Source organism: Anguilla rostrata, chromosome 7, assembly GCF_018555375.3.
Source record: "Anguilla rostrata isolate EN2019 chromosome 7, ASM1855537v3, whole genome shotgun sequence".
Taxonomy (NCBI): domain Eukaryota; kingdom Metazoa; phylum Chordata; class Actinopteri; order Anguilliformes; family Anguillidae; genus Anguilla; species Anguilla rostrata.
The window spans coordinates 27,315,742-27,340,223 of record NC_057939.1 but is presented as its reverse complement, the minus strand read 5'-3'; the positions used below and the strand labels follow the sequence as shown (position 1 = coordinate 27,340,223).

Below are 24,482 nucleotides of genomic sequence, written 5' to 3'. Positions count from 1 at the left end.
TCTGTTATAACAGCAGGTCTTCTGGCCCTTGGCAATTAAATTAATATTTAATTACCTACTCCAGAAATAAAACGTGTGGATAACACAAGTCGACATCAGAATAGTTCCTTACCTGTGGGGGGGGGGGGATTTAATATATATATATATATATATATATATATATATATATGTATATGTATATATATATATATATATGTGTGTGTGTGTGTCTGCGTGTCTGTGCGTGCGTGCGTACGTGTGTACCATCGTTGTATTTATGCATTTTTATGCAATGCCAAAAATGCTACGCAATATTCAACGGAACATGTTTTCAGTTTCCCCCAACTTCAAACGAAAGTGGACTAAATCAGTGGAGCGTTCTACTATTGTATTCACACTAGATGGCGATATTTACCTACGTGAGACTAACGACAACGCATGACAATTCACTTGACATGCGTCAAAAACTTGAAACTGTAAAATGAGTCCCTATAAAACGATCAACAATGATTTATTATTATTATTATTATTATTATTATTATTATTATTATTGTTATTATTCTTATTATTACTATTATTATTATTATTATAGTAGTAGTAGTAGTAGTAGTAGTATTAGACTAGTAATTATAATGAGAAAACGAAAAGGAAGAAGACCGGTCGTTTGAAAGGTGTATGTGGATAAGAGTATATAATATATTAAATTCTGCATAAGATATAATTTGCTATATGGCAGTCATGCCTTATATGAACTGACTATATCTTGTTTTGGTGAACATTGACCGTTTTAAACGTGAAAATCGTGTTGTAATTACAGGTTGCTTTCCAAAAGTAAATTTCAGCTCGTTTTCCTTCCATGTGGCGACGTTGATTTGGGAATTTGTGTCAACCTAAGCCACTAGACGAAATTAATTAAGAACGCCTATCTCCACGAGAATTTACTAGGGAACAACTGACGGTCAAGAGGCGAAGGAGTCCTCAAATGTTCGGACATTCTAGGAATTTAAGAGAACTTTGCCTCAACGAAACAGTTAATAAAAAGGATCCGTGCACATTCCAAGACAAGACTCATAATCCCATATGAGTTATTATAACAGGCTAACGGTCCTGTATCCAGGTCTTCTGCCTGCTCCTCCCTCACCATATTAATGCCTGTCCGTCAGTCGGACTGACACTCCCCGTTCGCAGGAGTCTGCAAGACTTGTACTTTACATATGGAGAGGGGACACGGCGAGGGGCGGGACTGTGCAAAAATGTCCAATAGACTGGAAGGCGGGCGGGACTTTTCCCAAATTGGAGCTTTGTTGTAAGTAAGTTGGACTACCGAGAGCTTCAGCCTAAATGATTGAAGTTTGTTCCCCGTTATTCTCCATGAGCTTGTGCTGCTGCTGGAGTTGTGATAACTTGAAAGCCAGCGTCCGAGTGTATAACTTAATTCCTTTAGCTACGGCGTCTTGAACGGGAGCTACACGTATAAGAAACGAACATCGTGCAGTCATACAATAGTTTCTTTTTTATTTTATTTATTTGTTCAGTATTTTGTTGCTTTTTTACATAAGATGGTTGTTGTTTTAAAAAGGAAAAGTTTGAACCACCGCGCATAGGTGATGAGTTCTCTCGCATTCGGGAAGTTCTGATACTATTTTAAAACGAAAAGCGAAGGGATCTTACAGCAGCGTGAGTTACCTGATGATGCGCTGAACACTTCGTTGGGATTCTTCTCTTTGAAAAGGAGACAACGCTGAAGGAATTACTGAACTTTTGGTCTCATTCTGAGAGGAATAAATTCGTCTGGAGTTTATATTCGCTGTGCTACCATGAATATTATGCTTTGCTCTTTGTTACTGTAATCAAAGTTGATGAATTGTGTGAAAGGACTTTGTCCTAAAAAGGTGGACTGGCATTCTGACAATGGCGTTTGCAGGTAGGAGTTTCAACCGATGTTATTTGATTTTACTGATGCTGTGGACTTTATGGCAGCATTCCGCCTCCAGTCAAATTCGTCAAGAGTTTGAGGTACTAGAGGAACAGCCGATCGGGACGTATGTAGGCACGATAGAGACTAAGCCCAGCTTCACGTACCGCTTCAGCGAAAACCACAAACTTTTTGCAATCAACGGAACTACGGGCGTCATTTATACCACGTCTGTGATTGACAGGGAGGTTTTGCAAAGTAGCATTATCAATGTTGTGGTGTTATCCAGTCAGCCTACGTATCCAACTGAAGTCAGGATTGTTGTTTTGGATATAAATGACAACTCGCCAGTGTTTCCCGACGCCTCAATTGTTGTGTCTTTTAAAGAGGATGCAAGCAGCGGCAGGCAAGTGATTCTAGACACCGCCACGGATTCGGATATTGGAAGTAACGGAGTAGATCACACAACGTACCGAATTGTGAACGGCAACGAACAAGGAAAGTTTCGTTTGGATATTACAGTGAATCCGAGCGGAGAGGGGGCATTCTTGCATCTGGTTTCCACTGGAGGCTTAGACAGAGAATTGGCCCCTTTTTACCAGCTCTTGATCGAAGTTGAAGATAAAGGAGACCCTAAGCGATTTGGCTACTTGCAAGTGAACGTAACCATCCAAGACATAAATGACAACCCGCCAGTTTTTGACGAGGAACATTATCAAACCAGCGTTCTGGAAGACGCAGCGATTGGGTCCAGCATCCTGCAGATAACGGCTAAAGATCAGGACGAGGGCTCAAATGCAGACATCAGGTACATTTTGGACGAGGGGACCCCTTTTCAAATTGATTCTAAGTCTGGGACAGTAACAATAAAAGAAACTCTGAATTATGAGAACAAGAGGGAATATTCTTTAACTGTTCATGCGGTGGATAGTGGGGTTCCTTCTCTGTCAGGTAGATCAGAGGCTACCATCAAACTTATTGATGTTAATGATAATGACCCAGTGGTGAAGTTTAGATATTTTCCCACCAGCTCAAAATTTGCCTCTGTGGATGAAAATGCGCAGATAGGCACTGTGGTAGCCCTGCTGACGGTCTCTGATTCAGACTCGCCGGCTGCCAATGGCAACATATCAGTCTCCATTTTAGGGGGTAACGAACAGAGGCACTTTGAAGTGCAAACTTCCCCAGTTCCCAATCTGAGCCTGATAAAAGTAGCCAGTGTTTTGGACAGGGAAAGGATATCCTCATACAACCTGACAGTCTCAGTGTCTGACAACGGCAGGCCCTCCCCCAGGTCCTCTTTCGCTAGCCTGGTTATTTTTGTGAACGACATAAACGACCACCCCCCCATATTCCAGGAGGCGCTGTACAGGGTCGACATCTGTGAGGACATTCCCAAGGGCAGCTACATTAAAGGGGTTTCTGCCACGGACGGCGACTCAGGACAGAACGCTAACCTGCGCTACTCACTGGTGTCTGGGAACAGCCTGGGCTGGTTTGTCATCAGTGAAAACAGTGGCCTGGTCACCAGTGCCGCCCTGCTGGACAGGGAGATTGCATCAGAGGTGGTGCTGAACATCAGTGCCAAGGACCAGGGGGTGCAGCCCAGAGTCTCCTACACTAAGCTGATTGTGAACATAACTGATGTCAATGACCAGATCCCCACTTTCACACAGAGCTCTTACCATGTGTCCTTTGTTGAACACTCACCAGCAGGAAGCGAGCTCCTGGTGCTGTCAGCCACAGACGATGATCTTGGTGCTAACGGAACAATACGGCTCTCATTCGATCCAGAGACCCCAAGCAGCGTGCAGAACCTGTTCCGCCTGGACGCGGTTTCTGGCCGCCTAAGCACAGCTGCAGAGCTAGACAGAGAGAACCAGGCTTCCTACCTGCTCCATGTCCAGGCAAAAGACAGCGGAACGCCTCCTCTGCACTCAGTTAGCAAGGTGAACGTGACGCTGCAGGATGTCAATGACAACAGGCCCATCTTCTACCCGGTGCAGTACTTCGCCAACATCAAAGAAAATGAGCCGCCGGGGTCCTACATTACCACCGTCTCGGCCACTGACCCAGACCTGGGCAGAAATGGGACAGTCAGGTACTCCATGACGGCGGGCGATAACTTCAAATTTCACGTCAATGCCAACACAGGTCGGATAACCACCCTGGTGCCGCTGGATCGCGAGGAGAAGACGGCCCACCAGCTGCAGGTGAGGGCCATGGACGGTGGTGGACTCCACTCCCTCGCTCAGGCTATTGTCACCATCACTGTCATTGACACGCAGGACAACCCGCCCACCTTCTCCCAGGCCGTCTACAGCTTTGTCATCTTTGAAAACGTCAAGCTAGGCTCCGTCATCGGCATTGTGTCGGCCTCCACGCTGGACCTCAACACCAACATCACCTACTTGATCACCTCCGGGGATCAGAGGGGAGTATTTTCCATCAACGGAGCTACAGGTGTGATCACTGCCTCCAGCCAGATTGACAGGGAGGAGCAGGCGTTCTACCAGCTCAAGGTCATAGCTAAGGGTGGGGAGGTGACAGGCCAGGCCTTTGTCAATATAACTATCAAGGACCTGAATGACAATGCACCCCACTTCCCACATGCAGTGGAGCACATTAGCGCAGTTGAAAACTGGGGCACAGGTCATCACATATTCCAGGCTAAAGCCACAGACCCAGACGAAGGCAGCAATGGGATGGTGATGTACAGCCTCAAGCAGAACCCCAAGGGCCTCTTCCACATCCATGAAAAACACGGACTAATCACTTTGACGGGGCCTCTGGAGGTGACCACCAGCTCGTACCAGGTGGAGGTCCTGGCATCTGACCTGGGGGTCCCTCAGCGTTCATCCAGTCTGATCCTGACAGTCAGCGTCTACGATGTGAATGACAACTCCCCTGTTTTTGACCAATTGTCCTACGAAGTCACTATCCCAGAATCAGAGGCCGTGAACAGCCGCTTCTTTCAGGTGGAGGCCACCGACAAGGACTCGGGCTTGAACGGGGAGATCGCCTATGACATCATAGGTGGCAATGCCGGTGACGTCTTTGGCATCTTCCCTGATGGGCAGCTGTACATCAAGGCAGAGTTGGACAGGGAGGTGCAGGAGCGCTACCATCTGTTGCTGGTGGCAAGCGACAGGGCCGTGGAGCCACTCAGCGCCATGGTGAACGTCACGGTGATCCTAGAGGACGTCAATGACAACCGGCCACTCTTCAACAGCACCAACTACGTCTTCCACTTTGAGGAGGAGCAGGAACGGGGATCAACAGTGGGGCGTGTCTTTGCTGAGGACCGGGACTTCGGTCCAAACAGTGAAGTAAGGTATGCTTTTGAGACGCCGCAGATGAACTTTGAGCTGGACGCCATTACAGGGGAGCTTACCAGCACACTGCAGCTGGACCGCGAAGCCCTGATGCGCCAGAGGGGGGCAGCGGTGTTTAGCTTCACCGTCATCTCCTCCGACCAGGGCCTGCCTAAGCCTCTGCGTGACCATGCCAAGGTGCAAGTGTACATGCGTGACGTCAATGACAACCCGCCAAGGTTCACCAAGGACATCTACCAGGCCTCCGTCTCTGAGTTAGCACAGAACGCTACCCAGCTTCTTCGTGTGTCTGCCTCAGACGTGGATGAGGGTCGGAATGGGCTTGTTCGGTATCGAATCGAGGAAGGGAACGAAGAGGGCTGTTTCAGCATCGACAGCGGCTCAGGCCAGGTCACCCTGGTGGGCAGACTGGACTACGAGGCCACCGCCTCCTACTCCCTGAAAATCATTGCTGTGGACTCCGGCGTAGTTCCCCTGTCCTCGTCCTGCATGCTGAGTGTCAGCGTGCTGGACGAGAATGACAACTCACCTTCCTTCCCCAAGGTTGCCCTGACTGTTGATGTTCTGGAGAACATGAGGATTGGTGAGCTGGTTGCCTCTGTGACAGCCACCGACTTAGACTCTGGTGACAATGCAGAGATAACCTACAGCATCACTGCTAGTAACAACCATGGCACATTCAGCATCAGCCCTAACACTGGCAGCATATTCCTGGTCAAGAAGCTGGACTATGAGAGCCAGGCACTCTACAAGCTGAATGTTACAGCCAAGGACAATGGAAGACCATCCAGATCCTCCACTGTCCCTGTGGTCATTCACATTCGGGACTTCAATGACAACCCCCCTAGCTTTCCCCCGGGGGACATTTTTAAGTCCATCCCTGAAAACCTGCCCCTCGCCACCTCCGTCATGACTGTCACTGCTCAGGACACGGACGCTGACATCAACGGGCAGCTGGAGTACTCCATCGTCCAGCAGATGCCCCGCGGGGGCCACTTCACCATTGATCCTGACACAGGTGTGATACGTACCTGTCGCGAGATCGACAGGGAGTTCTCCAACCTCTTTGAGCTGACTGTCAAAGCCACTGACCAAGCAGTTCCAGCTGAGTTCCGCCGCTTCGCTCTGAAGAATGTGACGGTGTGGGTGACAGACCAGAACGACAACATTCCCGCCTTCGTCTCCCAGAATGCCCTGGTGGCTGACACCACGGTGGTGGTGGGTTCCATCCTCACCACCGTTGTAGCCTTCGACCCGGATGAGGGGGCCAACGGCGAGGTGGAGTACGAGATGGTGAAAGGCGACTCAGACACTTTCGTTATTGATCGCTACAGCGGGGACATCCGGGTGGCCTCCCGGCTTGAGCCCTCACGGCTGGTCTACAGCCTGACTGTGTCGGCCACTGACCGCGGCTCGGACCGAAGGGCTTCGCGGACGGAGTTGACCGTCATCCTACAGGGTGCTGATGGGCCTGTTTTCTCCCAGCCCAAATACATCACCATCCTAAAAGAGGGCCAGCCCCCTGGCACTAATGTTATCTCGCTGGATGCCTCTAGCCCCCGGGGCTCAGGGGCTAAGGTGGAATTTTACATTGTGTCGGTGCGGTGCAGAGACAAAGTCGCTGGACGGCTCTTCACCATCGGCCGCCACACAGGCATGATCCAGACCGCCGCCGAGCTGGACCGCGAGCAGGGCTCGGACCTCTACCTGGTGGGCGTGTACGCTATCGAGACCGAGGCAAACCAGCCCAGGACGCAGAAAGCCGAAGTGAGTGCACCCCATTTTTATGGGGCTTTTTTAAGTGCTTTTATGGGCTATTTGCTGCATCTTTTAAGGTTTATGAAAGTTTTGGGGCCCTTATTCGTAAGGTGGTTTATTAAGATAGATATAATAATCTCAATTCCGCTACATTTTATTTGTATGGTGCTTTTTACAGAGATGCTGTCACAAAGATATTTTACAGAAACAGGAAATTGGAAAAAACTAAAATCCTTACTGGACTTGGATCAGTTTCGCATTTCCCCCCACTATGAATAAAACGAGTATATATGCAGGGGGAGCCTATCCTAGATCACCCCATTCTGAGCCACTTCATGAATATGGGCCCTGATATTCCTTTCATGTGTTTTTACCATTGGGTTTAGCCTAAATGAGATGGAAACGGAATCATGGCCTATTTCAGAAAAGCGTTGTTCTTAACAGGGAGTTAACTGGGGAAACAGAGTGTCCACAGAGATGGGCAGTTTTTGAAATGCATATATTTGAAAACAATTTTTTTTATGTTACATTCATATGTGATATGGGTTGTTCCATTTCTATTTCTGTAAGACTTTAGTGCCCCCGCCAAGCTTCAGGCACATCTGTCATTTTGAGTGCATTTCATAGATACTGTACATCTGCTGAGGACTTTGTAAGATAATTCATTTTAGTGTTTTTTTTCCCGTCTCTGGCATCTTGACCTTGCATTTGAGCGTGTTTATGTTTGGACTTTGTTTCTCTGGGCTCTTATATTGCATTAAGTGCTGTGTTTTTGTGCTGAATATAAAGTGCCTCATGCACAGTATGAGCGAAGTGGAGATTGGTTTTGGCAGACTGACCTCATTGTTCCATTTCCCAAACAACCGAAAGCCCGTGTTGATTGTTGTGAGCGTTGTGCGTTTTCTGGGAAGCACAACCCGTCCCGCTTTGCACCGCATCCCTGCTGTTATTGACTCACATACCCTTATTAGCAGAGTATTAAATGCACAAAGCAAAAATGTTTATTTATGCATTTTTATAAAGAAAGGGAACATCGGCCATTTTTCAGGAATTAGCTAGTCATAGCAAGGTGAACAAACAGTGAATGTGCATAGGCTATATCAAAGCAGTCAGAAAGAGAGACTGATAGATAGAAAGATAGATAGATAGATACCAACAGATGTACAGATAGATAGATAGATATATAGATAGATGCTGCATATTGGAACGTTAAACTCCTTTGTGAAGGTCTCTGAACTCTGACACAGGCCCAATGTGGGGGGTAGTAGAGGCTAAAAATCTAAACCAAGGCTGGAATCTGGACTTGATCTGGTTTCTTTCAGTACAACAGGCTAATACCATTACGGAGACAGATTAATATTAGATGTCGGCCTGAACTGGCTTAGATCAGAATGCAGGTTGATTTCAAAATCCCGAACCAAAGCTGAATATGTTTACCAAAGAAGCACAGCCTTGACCTTGCACGTCCAAGATATAAGCCAACGCCTGCAACGTTTGTTCATTCTGGTAAACCCCAAAAAAAAAAAAAAACAATCACAGATGCCAACAGGGTTCCTGCAAAAAGCAAATCCCTAAAGAAGCACAAAAATATGACTTTTTGCTATTACAACCAGACCTGTATGCTTTTTTTAAGGTGAAAATAAGAAAGTATCAGTATCTTTCATCAAGTATCAAAAAAAGAAAAGAAAAGAAAACAAAACTAGGCAGGGAGCAGGCTTGGTGGGATTTGATTTGTGGGCTATGTTGGGACAGGGTGTGATTTGGGGGTTGTGTTGGGACAGGGTATGATTTGGGGGTTGTGTTGGGACAGGGTGTGATTTGGGGGTTGTGTTGGGACCGGGTGTGATTTGGGGTTGTGTTGGGACAGGCAGTGATTTGGGGTTGTGTTGGGACAGGGTGTGATTTGGGGGTTGTGTTGGGACAGGGTGTGATTTGAGGGTTGTGTTGGGACAGGGTGTGATTTGGGGGTTGTGTTGGGACAGGGTGTGATTTGGCGGTTGTGTTGGGACAGGGTGTGATTTGGGGGTTGTGTTGGGACAGGGTGTGATTTGGGGGTTGTGTTGGGACAGGGAGTGATTTGGGGGTTGTGTTGGGACAGGGTGGGTGTGGGGTGCACTGCAGAGAGAGAGACCACAGGTGTGTGTGATTCTTCAATACATCTTGAATGTGTCCTTTTATACAATATAAACAAATGCATAATGTTAAAGTTGGGAAGAAGCTTAGCCCCCCCCTTACTAATTCAGAGGGTTTATTTAATAAGATTTTCCTGTCATGTTTCTTTTTCATTTTCTCTGCTTGGGAGGGGGTGATAGTGGGGCGGAGCCAAACCTTTGAGGTAGAGAAATCCTAAACCTAGTTTGGACGACTGCTTGAAAATGGAAAACAAATGTGTGACTCTTATGTGTGCGTTTCTGGAAATTTCAGCTGGAACCTAAAATTTAGTGTTATTACAGGATCAGTGTTGCACATTTATAAATTAATTTTTTTTTCAACATAAGCTGAAATGATTTCACTGCAGCTTCAGAGGAAAAAGTACTAATAAAAAGGTTTTTTTTGTTTTGTTTTTGGCTTTATTAGTGTTAAACTAGCTGCCATTTTAAAGTAGTTTTAAGCCTCTGAGTACACTCATGCTAATTTTCCAATAAAGAAAGGGGAAATAACTGCTGTAGTGGAGCATTTGTTACGAGCTGAACTATAGTTACATTGCTGAATAATTTTCTCCGAAGTTGTAGTTTTGTTTTGCGATCACTCGGGTACCTTGCTTGAACTTCAGACTGCTGCCATTCTGAGTTTCTGTCTTAAATGCTTAAGACCGAAAGTCATAGCTAAATGTATTATGGAAAGAATAACAATCAGAATTTGGTACTTTTTTCTGATTGCAAACCACATTTTCTGGGTTTGTAGTTCAGTATATTTTCGTAGTGATGTTTTATTTTGCTTAGTGAGGGATGACTTAGGCATGCCAGAGGACTGCAAGTCATTTCTTTTTTATTGTTCAAATGTTTCAGCTTAAACTTCTCTGCTTTGATGTTTTCTGAAATGATCGTTTCATTTGGATGATATGACCTTCCCAGTTTTGCAGTAGCTGAAAGCATTACTGCTTAAAAAGGTGCTTGGGCACTTTTATAACTCTGAGTTGAGGCTAATTTGGCACTCTGTTTTGGAAAAGGAACACTTATGTCTAAGGTGAGATACAGCAAAGTTCTCAGATGTTACATTTCTGTGATTTATGTCTTCGTATGATTGGAAAATCTGGTCCCGCTGCAGGATGTCTCCGGCCAATGAAAACAGTGGTTTACCCTTTGCGAGCCCTGACTTTTTATTCTGTCTGCTCCAAAGCCAGAAATAATGTCTTTATTTCCAATAGATTTTTATTTCTTTATTTATTTATTTGCATCTGTTATGTGTGTTATGTTCTTTCGGAGTGACAGGAACAAAGAGAAGTCCCTTCAATGTGTTTTATTCGTGATCGTGATCGTGGTCTTAAACAACCTGAAACTGTGGAGGAACGTGATTGGAGAGCAGATTCAGCCTGCTGGGGCTGGAATTTTGATTGGATAGCATAAGACAGAGTTTATTTCTCTGTCTCGATTGCTCTTAATAATCGCTTTCCTCTTCCCATTGCAGAAAAAGGATGAAGGGTTTTGGAAACAGCTGAGGTGCCATGTCCACATTTCTTTTTAATGTTTCTTTTCCGTCCACTTGAAAGCACTGCTCTATGGAAATAAACAAAGTTGACCTGCAAATGGCTGTCAGCTCTTTCAGATTTGCAGGTATCTAGTTCACCTCTCCTTGCATTGCAGTGATGTTTTTGCCTGTGTGTTTGTGTGTGCACGCACATGTGCACGTGTGTGTGCGTGTGAGTGTCTGTGTGTCTATGTATGTGTGTGCACGCGCGTGCGTGTGTGTGCATGTGTGTCTGTGTGTATGTGTGTGTGTGTCTGTGTGTGCACACGTGCATGTGTGTGTGTGTCTATGTATGCGCGTGCACGCGTGTGTGCACGTGCGTGTGTGTGTGTTTGTGTGTGTGTGTGCGTGCGTGTGCGTGCGTGTGTGTGTGTGTGCGCGCGTGTGCGTGCATGTGTGTGCGTGGGTGTGTGTGCATCTGTGTGTGTGCCTGTGTGTATTGAGTTGAGCAGTGCTTCCACATTCCTGGCAGTATTCTTGGACATCACAATAGGGGACACAGATGGTCAGAGCAGATAGAGGTGTCCTGTTATTGTTTGCCATACTCTCCCCCTGCTGAAGTGTAGAGCCCAGAGCCAGGGCCCTGAGCTCTGGCACAGGCCTCTCTCCCCAGCCTGGGCCTGTTTATACCTGGCTGACCCAGCCACCAAGTCCCACACTGCTGCCCAAAGATGCCCCACTAGAGATACTAAAACAGATGAAACCATGAGAGATCACCTTACTAGTAGGAAACAGGAAGGGGCTACATCAATCATAGAGGACACTGATAACCACCGACAGAACAATGCCAACGGTGATTGGTGGATACTACTTCTTGGAAATTCACAACACGCCAGGAAATAGTATCCACCAATCTCCATCACTGTTGTTCTATTTACAGTGTACTTTGATTCTACTCAGTGTTTAATTCGAACCCAGGACCTTCTTGCTGTGAGGTGAAAGTGCGACCGACTGCACCACCGTGCCGCCCATAGTAAATACAAATAAATACGAATTAAATTATTCATTTTATTGATCATTTTTACAAAGATTGTTTGTACGGCTTTTAAAATTGCTTTCTGGACTGTAGACAATAAAGGTAATAAAATGGAGCATGATCTCTAACTGCCCCTGCTGACCTATCCCCCCTGCCCCCCTTTTACTAGAACCCACACCATACTGCCACTCAAGGTCATGCACACCCTCACAGAGGCCACACCCTCCGTCCCGGCGTTGTGACCCTGGGGAGGTGTGGCTAACGGTGTACCGCTCTGGGAAAGCGACGCCAGCCAGTCGCGCGGCTGCTGAGTCGCCACGGCTACTGGCTCTGCCCGCGTTCCGTCTGGGGACTTCAGCGGTGAATTCTGTGTGGCAGCTGCTCGTGGGGGCACTCATGTTACTCTCTGTCTCTCTCGCTCTCTCTCTCCTCTGTCCCTTTCTCTGTCTCCATCTCCCTCTCGCTCTCTCTCCCCTTGTCTCTCCCTGTCTGTCTCTCTCTCTCTCTCACTCTGTCCCTCTGTCCCTCTCTCTGCTTCATTTTTTTCTTTCTGGGGGTCTGCTGGGACCTGGGACGTCGCTGGTCCTGTGCCCGTTGCCTAGTAACCTTGATACCCGGGGGCCCTGGTGGGTAACCCGACACCCGTCATCACCCCCGCCCAGGATCTGCGGAGTGCTCGATGGGGTCGGGATGTCAGCGGTCTGACCTGGGGTTCGGGGTGCAGGACGGGCACCGATTCCCCTCTTTCTCTCCCGGGCCCCTTGCTCTCTTTCATGGGCGCTGGTCTTCCTGTTCGCTCCTTGGCAATAAGAGTTAAAGAAAATCAGGATGCTTTTTAAGAATCGGAGACAACAACATGACAACTTGCTATTTTCCAGATGTCCCCCCCCCCCTTGTTTCATTTGTTGGTATGTGGTATGTGTCCTCTTTTGAGGCCAGATATTTAGCAGGTGGGGGGTGGGGGTGGGGTGTAATAAATGAATAAATAAACGAATGAATAAACAAATAAATACATAAATTAACTAGCTGTGGTCTGAGCTCCAGGTGGACCAGACGTGTGCCGTAAATGCTGAGGGTTTGTTGAGACGTGCATTCCTCTCCACCGTAAGTCTGATTGTTGTCAGGCATCATTGGCCGTGTGATTTAGCGAGCGCTGAGGTTCAGCTCGCGTTGGCGGGGTTTGCGTCGTGCTGACAGCGTTCGGCCCGTGGCCTCCCCCTCATGTGTCACACACCAGGATGCCCACTGTCTTTAGAGGAGAAAGACTACCTTAAGCTGTCATTCACTTCACATGTATTTGAAGCAAAGGCACAAAATGCTTCACTTGATGTAGCTTTCATAATGCCTTAATAAGTGCTTCATAAGGCATCATAAACATAAGCAGATATGGCTATTACAATCATCTTCTACAAAATGGGTCATATTACATGTCAGTTTATAGTCACAGAATGCTTATCAGTGTGTGCGTCATAATCGTGTGTCAGTTTTACTTTTTTATAGTTTATGTATCATTATGGGAAGAGTTATGCAGTGATTTACAGGCCGTGAGGGCATTACGACAATCTTCTTCAAATGAAGTATTGCCCAAAAAGCATTTGTTGGCACCCCCATTCGTGTTTTGTCTGAACTAGAAATGTACGTGCGTCTGAAATGGGCTGCTGTCTTTAAGAGGTTAGACGTGGTCCAGGACACATTAGTGCGCTTTTTTTTTTGCTGGCTGCTCTAATAAAAGAGGAATCTTTCCTAAGTTTTCAGATAGCTGCAGCGGTGCGGTACAGCTAGTGTAAATTACTGTGTGCGTGGTGGGAGGAGGGGTGTGTGTGTGTGTGTGGGGGTGTGTGTGTGTGGGGGGGTGGGTGGGGGGGCACTCGCTCAGCAGCGATCACACATGACTGCAGGCAGGACGCCAGCCTTGGACACGCAGGGAAAGTGGCTTAGCGGGTCAGTAGACCAGCGCAGTTAAAGGGTTATGTAACGGTCACTAGCGTTCACGAGAGGGCATGTTCATATCTCCAGCATTTAAGTCATTCTTAAAACAAGACAGACCGTTGGATTATGGGGCTGGTGGGGCCTCAAAGCACGATGACTCATTTCTGAGAAATGTGCAGGATGACATAAAAAGGTTTATTTGCGTGATCAAGCTGAAGAGAAAAAGGAGTCTGTAGACCTGGCCTTATTTATTGCATTTTAACCTTCATTTCGGGATTCCATTCCAGGGGTAATAGATCTCTTCAGAGTTCACGACAGAATACTTGGATATCATCAACCACAATCTACCGAGTCTAAAGTAAAGTAAAACCCATTAAAAAAACTTATTTGGAAAAGGATATTTGGACAATGTTGCCGAGCACAGCAAAATGTTCTGTGTTAATTTAACTCTCAGTTTATAGGGTGTATGTGTAGCCAAAAAGGATCAAATACACTCTATCAGAGTAAAAGCTTAAATCAAGGGAGATTTAACACTGAACATTTTGTTGTATAGATACAGGCATAATATTGTGGGGATTTGCTGGATGTGGAGACTTTAGACTTTTACAGATATTTGCTCACGCAGAGAAGGACATGACCAAAAACACCCCCATAAATACACTCTAGGTTTGCTTTTAAGAGCATTTCAGAATCTCCTCCGAAATGCCGCATACACACACCTTCGCGCACACAGACACACACACACTTGCATTCATGTGCACACAAACACACGCGCACACACACACACTTGCATGCATGCGTAAACAAACACACGCACACACACACACACACACATACCCTCGCACGCACAGACACACACACACACACACACACACACACTTGCATGCTTGCGTACACAAACACAAACACGTACAAACACACACATACACACACACCCTAACATGTAAGCAAACACACATACCCTCACACGCACACACTCACAGACAGGAACCATTCGTGCTGTGTTAATCTGCAGGTTGCTGGTGCGCAGTGCTTTCAGCTGCTGCTTATGCTCCTACTCCTTTAATGTTGCGGACTCCTGCGGAGTCACACTGAGGATCTATGAGCCCAGCCTCTCCGACTGTATCTGTTCTCCTTTAGCAAGATTTACAGGCTCTCTCTCCACTTTACAGCACGCTAAACCAGGGGAGGAAGGGTTCAAAAACATGTCTGGAGAATAATGTGAGACGTGAAAGAGAGATGGAGAACGAGAGAAAGAGAGAGAGAGGAGTGAGAAAGGGAGAGAGGAAGACAGGAGGAGCGAGAGATAGACAGAGGAAATGGGAGAGGAGGAGAGAGAGGTATGAAAAAAGAGAGTTAGAAAAAAAAGAGAGAAATGTTAGGGCTGTGAAAGATAACTTCAAAGGTATATTTTCAGGATGTGGACTGCACCGTGTCCCACGAACGGCGCGTGTATTATTGATGCTTCCTCCCTTTGGTTTGACTGCGCGGCGCGGCGCTACAGAGCGGCGCTACAGAGCGGCGCTCGGGGCATCTGGCCCGCTCCGCGGCGCTCCGGGTCTGCTTCATCTCCCCCCCGCGCGTGCCGTAGCGCTCCCGTTTTCACGCGTTTCTACATGTCTTTCTTTTTGATTTAAAGATCTCCACGACCATCCATGCCACTGAAAGCCTCAGCTGAGCGCTGCACTCTGTTTATACCACGATTACCATTCGATGACCTCACAAAAAAACAAAGGGGGTAAGGGGTTAGCTGACACCCTGGACCCCCCCCCCCCCAACCATTATGGTGGGTAAGGGGGATCTGGGGTAGGCAGGCTTGGGTATCTTCACCCCCCCGAGTCAGTCGGATAATTTAGGATCAGGGGGAGCCAGGAAGAGGCTGTGGGAGGGTTCTGGAGTTGTGGGAGAGAGTTCTGGAATGGTCTCTGATGTCAGGCCCGCAGACAGGGAGAGATACGCTGGCACCACAGAAGTAGTCCGGGGTTTTTTTTGTTATCTTCCCTTGTTTTTATGGCTTTTCCATCAGCGGCGCAGGAGTGCACAGCTGCTCCTCCTCTCTACATAGCCGGCTGAGGCTCTTCTGAGGCCTGCAGATCCAGCAGGGAACAGCACTACAGCCAGGGCACTTAGTACAGAGTCTGCTAAGGCCTGAACATCCAGCAGGCAAGAGCTCTACAGCCAGGGCACTTAGTACAGAGTCTGCTAAGGCCTGAACATCCAGCAGGCAAGAGCTCTACAGCCAGGGCACTTAGTACCGAGTCTGCTAAGGCCTGAACATCCAGCAGGCAAGAGCTCTACAGCCAGGGCACTTAGTACAGAGTCTGCTAAGGCCTGAACATCCAGCAGGCAAGAGCTCTACAGCCAGGGCACTTAGTACCGAGTCTGCTAAGGCCTGAACATCCAGCAGGCAAGAGCTCTACAGCCAGGGCACTTAGTACCGAGTCTGCTAAGTCCTTGACATCCACAGGCAGAGCTCTACAGCCCAGGCACTCTAGTACCGAGTCTGCTAAGGCCTGAACATCCAGCAGGCAAGAGCTCTACAGCCAGGGCACTTAGTACCGAGTCTGCTAAGGCCTGAACATCCAGCAGGCAAGAGCTCTACAGCCAGGGCACTTAGTACCGAGCCTGCTAAGGCCTGAACATCCAGCAGGCAAGAGCTCTACAGCCAGGGCACTTAGTACAGAGTCTGCTAAGGCCTGAACATCCAGCAGGCAAGAGCTCTACAGCCAGGGCACTTAGTACCGAGTCTGCTAAGGCCTGAACATCCAGCAGGCAAGAGCTCTACAGCCAGGGCACTTAGTACCGAGTCTGCTAAGGCCTGAACATCCAGCAGGCAAGAGCTCTACAGCCAGGGCACTTAGTACAGAGTCTGCTGAGGCCCATGTATCCAGCAAGGAAAAGTACTGAAGCCAGGGCTCTTAGTACGGAGTCTGTACATCCCGCAGGGAATAGTTCTACATTCAAGGTACTTTGTTTGGAGCCGGCTGAGGTGTCTAAGTCCAGTGCAGAACAGTACTACAGCCAGGGCACTTAGTACATAGCTGTCTGAGGCCTAGTGGGGAATAGTTCTACAGCCAGAGACCCAGAACCTCAGGGTGCTTAAGTCCAGGCTTGACACGGTGCTACATGCTCACTAGCTGAAAGGCCTGTTCTCAGGGCTATGCCTTATTATGTTCTTATATCCTATATCCTATCACAGGCTCTGTAGCATTGTGGAAACCACTACGTAACGCAGCATTAAAATCGGTCCCCCATTCCACCGGCCCTGGCAGGTGTTTGGTTCCTGTGCCTGGTATGCTTTGAAGTAAGCAGCAGAATTGTAATAAAAACTCTTCGTTTTTTTGTTTACCGCTAATTAAGGCGGGCGGGAAAGGAATCTGACAGGTGGCGCGTAGACTCAACGGGCCGGAGGGCTCCTCCGGGAAAAAGCAGAACGTGCTCAGAACTCAGCGGGCGCCCGCCCACCGCCGCGCGGATCCCGCGTTGAGATGAGTCGTGACCTCAGTGACCTCTCGGAGGGACAGGCCTTTTGATGGGAGAGGTGCCCCCCTTTAGGGTCACGCCCTGTATCAAGCATTCCTCAGCTTCACAGAGGTCATTTTCAAATTTTGGGCAATGCTTTGGGGTTCCATATGTGAAATTATTACAATACTAGGACACCCTCGTGTGTCAAACCAAATCACTTTACTGTTTACAAGAAAAGCTCTTCATAAATAAAAGTATTATTATTGATTATGAAATTAAGTTTGCATCGCCAGCCTGACAGTGATACACAGAACATTCCAGCCCTGTTTTAGCTGAGAATATAAAATAATTAAGCGAATCCAAGTTGTGTTAATGTGCATCTATGTGTCGTTCATGCACAAACACAGAAAGGAAAATGCTCAGTGTGTGCATATGACGAATAATTAAAATGCACAACCACTGCATCTCTTTTTGTTAGAGAGCATGACCAGATCACTGCTGACAGGGAAGCACATTGTTTCAATGACCTCGTTTAAAATAAAACTGGATTTTTCTGTGCATTTTATTTTCTACAAACTTATTGCAGTAAAAAAGAAAGAAGAGAAAGAAAGCTAAAGTGAGTTAAGGAAAAGCACAGTGCTTAAATAGCTGGCCATTCTCTTCCCTGTTTTTCTGTCTAATTAAAGACATCTGGGTAACAGATTAGGCCATGATGCCCAGACCCATGTGACTCCAGCTCTTGCCCCTGATTGGATCACCTGAACTGCCTGCTTGGCTTGGTTGTCAGGGAAAAGTTATGCTTTTATTAAACAAGCTGATATCTTGAGGAGGTTTTGGCCCCGTTTGGCCAGTTCGTGCCGTAATAGCCAGGGAAGAGAAGGCAGATCTGGCTTTGATTACCCATGATGCCAAGCTGTTTTTACTTCTTTTTTTTTTTCTTTTTTTTTTAAAATCACACTACTATAAATTGTAGAAAAGGCCTAACTTGTTTAAGGCCAAACAGTTTTAGAGGCAAGATAAAGTTAGTTTGTGTATGTGTTTTTTGTGTACAAGTACATTGATAAACATCTAGCTGTGGGTTAAAAACATGTACGGCTATAAGGCTGAGTTTCTTTCCCATAATATTCAGCCAGACCTTACAGGGTTTAATAAAGGGACAGTGAATGGGGTTGAACAATGTATTCAGGCCTTATTGTGTTAACTTTTGACATAGATTAATTGGGACTAACCAAATGGCTTTTATGCAATTAAATGCTATGTAAATGATTCTCCCTTCACTTGCATTAAAGTAGTCGGGGGGAATTTTGTGCGAGTTCTGAATGCAATATACATACTTTTTAAAACCTCTCTCTGTACTGAACACATTCGTGAGTCATTAAGTTTAAAAAACCGCAGGTAACAGCGAATTTTGAAGTATTTTCTGTTGCTTAGTTTGCATAATGACAAATTTTATATTTTTGCTCATTCTCAATTTTTTTCTTGTACACTATCATGGTTCTAGATTTATTGGAACACATTTAACCAGAAAAGGAACCTTTTTTTCTGAGGTTGGGTTTTAGGTAAGGCAGTTAGAAAGGCACTCTTAGTGACCTGAAGAGGGCCTTTGAGGGGTGGTGCTCTGCGTATGAACTCTCCTGAGATATCTCTGATATTGCTGGGAAATGGAAACGCGTACACCATACACCACATACATCATTTCTCTCAGCTGCAGACTTAGGCTTGTGCCAGCATTCGTTTTTTACTGAGAACTACAGAAACAGAATTATTTTTTTTTAATTCCAAAAACTCATACTGAATTTACAGAAACATTCATTTTTAGCCCTAGCTGACTTTTTGGTGTTGATTAAATGAGTCCCACAGGTAGTACTCAAGATCCCAGCAACCACAGGGGCAAACTCTCTGTATTGGACAGCTGGACTTTCTGCCTCCACCTGTCTTTCTGTCTGTAAGCGGACAGGCAGACAGTTCATTATGAAGTCTCATCCGATTGGGAGCCAGTATCCAGGACGGAACGGTTGTAATATTTTTAAGGGAGTTGTTGGAAGATTAATAACCTGTTTCCACTGGAGAGATTTTGAGTTTTTCTTTCTGAAGATATTGTTCCGTGACAGAACAAACTGAACAAGGCCACCATTGGACAATGCAAGCCCCTGTGTGGAGATGTCTGCCAGGCATAAATCACTTATATTATAATTGTATGGCATTTTGGCTTTATTAAACATTTTGGGTTTATTCCATCACTGCAGAAAAGTGCAATGATGGAATTTCCTATTTTTTGGTACGCATTTCTTCCTGTGTCAGAGCCAGGCAGGAACAGGGTTGCCAAAGCTGTGATTTTTTCCCCCCATATATGGGGAAATTCACTGGGAGTAAAAAATGTAATGGGACTGAACGGTAGATAGGGGATTTTAAAATGAGGTTTTGGAGTCGGGGAAAGTCTGTATGGGAGGGGAAATTTGTATGGAAAACATTTTGAGGAATGTTTCAGGGGATAAAATCGCTAGCATCTGGCAGCACTGAGCAGTAAATGCTCCAAAAAAAAAAGAACAAAAGAACACAAGAGATGCTTTACAAAAGTGAACTAGCAAGCCTTCACTAGCGCTAGGCTAGCTGGAGGAGCTGTTGGAGCCAGAGGGGGAGGGGACCTGGGAACGGCGACCTGTGACCCGCGGCGACTCCCGGCTGGCCTTGGCAGGGTGGGCGGGGCCCGGGGTGGAGCCGTCGGTCGGCAGGCCCGGCCGTGTGCGTGACGCGCCCCACCGGCGGGTGACTGCTGGCTGGCCGTGAGCTCCAGCCCTTTGTTAGGCTGATGTCCGACAGGCCCGTGACGCTATAGCAACGATCGGCGCGTTATTTTCCAGCATCCCCTCTGCGAGCTGTAAGCAGGAAGCTGTCTGCTCACTCAGACTTTCCTCCTTTTGTTACAGATAGGTAGCAGTCGAGCCAGGAGTTCACCAGAGAAATGACCCCCTTCCCCCTCCTCTTCATCTGTCTTTTCTCTCTCTTTCGCACTCTGTCTGTCTCACTCTCTCACACACTCTCATTATTTCTCCCTCTTTTTCCATTCCCGTTCCATCTCTCTCTCTCCCCCCCCCCACTCTCTTTCTCCACCCCTCACTCCCTCTCCCCCCACCTCTCAACCAGGCTGGCCTACTTCCTCTGTCTTTGTTTCAGCGGTGACTGAAGTTCAGGCACGTTTACTCTCTAAGTTCCGCTCTCGAATTTGTCGCTGAAAGACACTCTGTCCGTTCCCCCTTTTTTAATATGGTTAATAAAGTGAACGAATATTGTATTGCATGGCTGGTAATTAGCGAAAGGATATGCTCTTCCTGTCCTTTGGGAGCCCTTGGCGTGACTTCCTGAGATGGGTTAATGCGCTTCCTGTAAAGTCCTGTGCACTTACCGCCGTTGCCCTGTCTGTGCTCGGCCTGGTCTCTGCTCGTCTGGCTACTGTTTCCGCCATTAAAGATTCACACTTCTAGCAGAAACCTCATCTTCCTTCCCACAAGGTCGTGTTCACGCCATCCTTCTGTTTCAGGCTACTGGGAGTGTGTTTTTGTGTGTGTGTGCGCGTTTGTGTGTGTGTGCGTGCGTTTTTTTGCACACCGCAGGTCAACTGTGTGTTTTCCCTGGGTCGTTCCGGTTTATTAGGCAAACGGAGTCAGTCATTAAAATACAACTCGATCCTCTGACTGTCAGGTGACCCGTCTGCGGCCCGCGTTGGGTTTCGTCTGTGGCGTAGATGCTGTGCTGTGTGGAATTATGGGAACTGAGTTTACTGCACCCTGAGCAGTGCAGTGTATCTCATGATATCTAAAGGAATAAAGTGTTTTTCTGGCAGTATTACAGCTAAACACATAGCAACGCACACACACGCACACACGCACGCACGCACGCAAACACAAACACACACACACACACACACACACACAGTGCTTTCTAACATACACACAGTTTTTCCAAATGGTATTATATCTTAGGTGGCTTCATTTCAGTCGTGCTCTGGCTCAGCAGTTCTGTGGGGTGGCTTTTTCACAATTCAAACTTTAGTCATGTTTTCCAGCATTGCAGGTGCTTTCATTCTTAGACAAAAAAAAAATGATGTGTGGATTAAAATGAGACCGAACTTGACAGGAAATGAATTTATGAAATGAAACAGGAAATCAAGAGGATTTCCACTGACAGCGGTTTGGAGTGTCGGTGTGTTCGTTCACACCTGTTTCCACAATAGAGGCACGAGTCGCCTGTTTAATTCATGGGACCGTGAGCCAGGGGGGAGAAGCTGCTGTTGTGTAGCAGCGAGTGTGTGCTCCTGTGCCAAACGAATCGCTTTCACACTCAGCGCTACTCAACTTATCAAATATTTGGGCTGTATGCTTGTCAAACAAATCAAACCAGCACCAGGCTAGGTGGCTGAAGGCTGTCTGGATCAGACGCGAGGCTCGTTAGCAGGTCACACCTCGTCTGTGCGCGCCGCTCGTTTTGCCATGTATATCGCTCATGGTAAAACCAAAGAAAGAGCCGACATTTTGCTACACTAATGCACTCTTGCAGAGATATAGAAAAAAAATAAGGATCGTCGAAAAAAATTTATGTTCGCAAGCTGAAGCCATTTGTGGCAATACGTCAAACCATTTAGATAAGCGGTAATCCTGCGAGTGTGAGAGCGCTTGGGCTTAACCACACCGATCAAAGCGTCGCCGCGTCAGACAAAAGCCAAAGTGCTGCTTGTCCGCGTCTCCTGGGGCTCTTGAGAAGCGAAGGTGCCGCCGCCGGGCACTTTAGACAGGTGACTCAGGCGCTCCATCTGCTCTCACCAGCTGGCGCTGACGAGCCCTTTCTCCCCCAGCCTCCCGGTACGGTACGCTGGCTGCCCCGCCCACCTCGCGCCGGCGCGCGCCGCGCTCCGCTCCAGGCGGCGCGGTGATGCCGAAGCACCGCCTGCAGCCAAACGCTGAAGTCGTCTCCCCCTGTTCGTCGCGTCAGGGAAAGCGCGCCTATTGCGGGTGCGCCGCCATGTGCGCGTGTGCACGTGGTTCTGCGCGCGCGGGTCCACGTGCCGTTGTGTGTGCGCGCGTTCGCGCGGCTGTGTGTGTACATGTTCGCACACCCGTGTGTGCACGTTAGCGTAGCCCTCCCGCAGTTTCTCCTGCGAGCGTTTCCTCGTGGCACTTAACGGGAGGCCGTTTTGCCCCGTTTTCTTTTTACCGCTACTGATGCTGAGCTGCCAGCCCTGCCTCCACCCAGCAGGGCCTGAAGAGGCCGACCCGTGACCCGCAGGGCCCCAGCGTGAGTGCTGATCGCTGGGGGCGCCCAGCCGGCCCTGGCCTCTCTCTCAGGACTGTGACCGCCTCCCATTTCGGAGCGCTTGGAAACATCCGGAAGGCTGCTGCTAATGCACGCTGGCCAGTCCCAAGACTACGACGTAACCCCACCCATTTTTCCATTCACACCCTACGGGATCGTCCCCTCGGTTGTTAGCGGAAACAGCGTGGCCGCACGGCAACTGGACATCCTGTCCCCCCTGGGCCAGGTAAAAGTGCTGGGGGAACTGTGAGTCACCCAGGGATTGAGTATTCCTAGAGTTTCAGCCATGAAAAACCAGCTGCAATTCCCATGCGTACACTATTCCAGGCCATATCTGCTGACCCAAACGCCAGGTTTTACATGACATTACATTATTTGCATTTAGCAGACGCTGTTATCCGAAGCGACTTTTATATAGCTCACATATACAGTTTTACAGCTGGATATGTATACTGAAGCGGTTCAGGTTTACGACCCTGCTCAAGGGTACAATGGCAGTGTCCAAACTGGGAATCAAACCTGCAACCTTTACAAGGGTTACAAGCCCAGTTGAACAGTTGAGCGTTAGTGTGCACCTGCTTATGTCTCTATGGGACACCTTTGTTCTTTAAGTAGGTTTTCGATTTATTCATCTCTCTCATTAAACGAGTGTTTGTGTAATTATCTATAATTATGAATCCCCAGACAGGCTGTATGCTCTGCATCCTTATGCGTTGTTGACAATGTTGTTGTTTTTCCTCTCAGACCGAATTAATTAAAATGAAAAGTTCCGTCCTAATTAATTTATAATGAGATCAGCTCAAAAACCCCAGGACAGTTCTGTAAGTTTATGATCAGGACAGAGCCAGAGATCAGAGGCTGTTTTTAATCATTTCCACACACACACACACACACACACACACACACAAAACACACACATACACACATACACATAATCAGCTATTCTATTGTTGCTGTTGTTACTGATTCCCAGCTCAAACAATACAGGAGTTTCATATGATTTTCTCTGTTGTTACTGATTCAGACCTCAAACAGTGCAGAAGTCTCATAAGTTTGTCTCTGTTGTTATGAATTTCCAGCTCAAACAGTACAGGAGTCTTGTAGGTTTGTCTCTGTTGTTATGCATTTCCAGCTCAAACAGTACAGGAGTCTTATAGGTTTGTCTCTGTTGTTATGCATTTCCAGCTCAAACAGTACAGGAGTCTCATAAGTTTGTCTCTGTTGTTATGCATTTCCAGCTCAAACAGTACAGGAGTCTTATAGGTTTGTCTCTGTTGTTATGCATTTCCAGCTCAAACAGTACAGGAGTCTTATAGGTTTGTCTCTGTTGTTATGCATTTCCAGCTCAAACAGTACAGGAGTCTCATAAGTTTGTCTCTGTTGTTATGCATTTCCAGCTCAAACAGTACAGGAGTCTCATAAGTTTGTCTCTGTTGTTATGAATTTCCAGCTCAAACAGTACAGGAGTCTCATAAGTTTGTCTCTGTTGTTATGCATTTCCAGCTCAAATAGTACAGGAGTCTCATATGTTTGTCTCTGTTGTTATGCATTTCCAGCTCAAACAATACAGGAGTCTCATAAGTTTGTCTCTGTTGTTATGCATTTCCAGCTCAAACAGTACAGGAGTCTCATAAGTTTGTCTCTGTTGTTATGCATTTCCAGCTCAAACAGTACAGGAGTCTCATAAGTTTGTCTCTCTGTTTTGTTATTGATTCCCAGCTCTTTCTCCCTCTGTCACAGGATCCTATTCACACCGCCGTTCGGCGAGCCAGGGATTACATGCATGCTTGTTATCCCATGAAATGCTCTTATGCCACCAATTTTATGCTTTCAATTTATCATTTTAGTCCTTTGAAGATTTCACTTCGAAGAGCTCACTTTAGTATCATTATTATTGCTGTTGTTGTTGTTATTGTTGTTCCTTTTGTAATAATAATAAAATAACTTTTTCAATAAAAAATATTATTGTGGACACTCGGGTTAGTATAAACAACTAAATATGTTGTGATTTGAGAAATAGGTACTTTGTTGATGTTAATTTAATGAGATTGCTCGCTTCAAGGTTTAATCACAAACTCAGTGATGACAGAAAAGACTGGCTCAATTGTTTTAATGATGTTGTAATTCCGTG

General features: G+C 46.9%; 1 protein-coding gene across 1 annotated transcript in view; it reads left to right on the top strand.

The window, feature by feature from the left end:
- The first annotated feature begins 1,279 nt into the window (after positions 1-1,279).
- Positions 1,280-24,482, top strand: part of fat4 (FAT atypical cadherin 4) — a 111,080-nt gene continuing 87,877 nt past the window's right edge. The window contains exon 1 of the mRNA XM_064343990.1: positions 1,280-6,996. Coding sequence (XP_064200060.1) covers positions 1,891-6,996 — 5,106 coding nt within the window. The 5' untranslated portion in view covers positions 1,280-1,890. The remainder of the gene's footprint in view (positions 6,997-24,482) is intronic.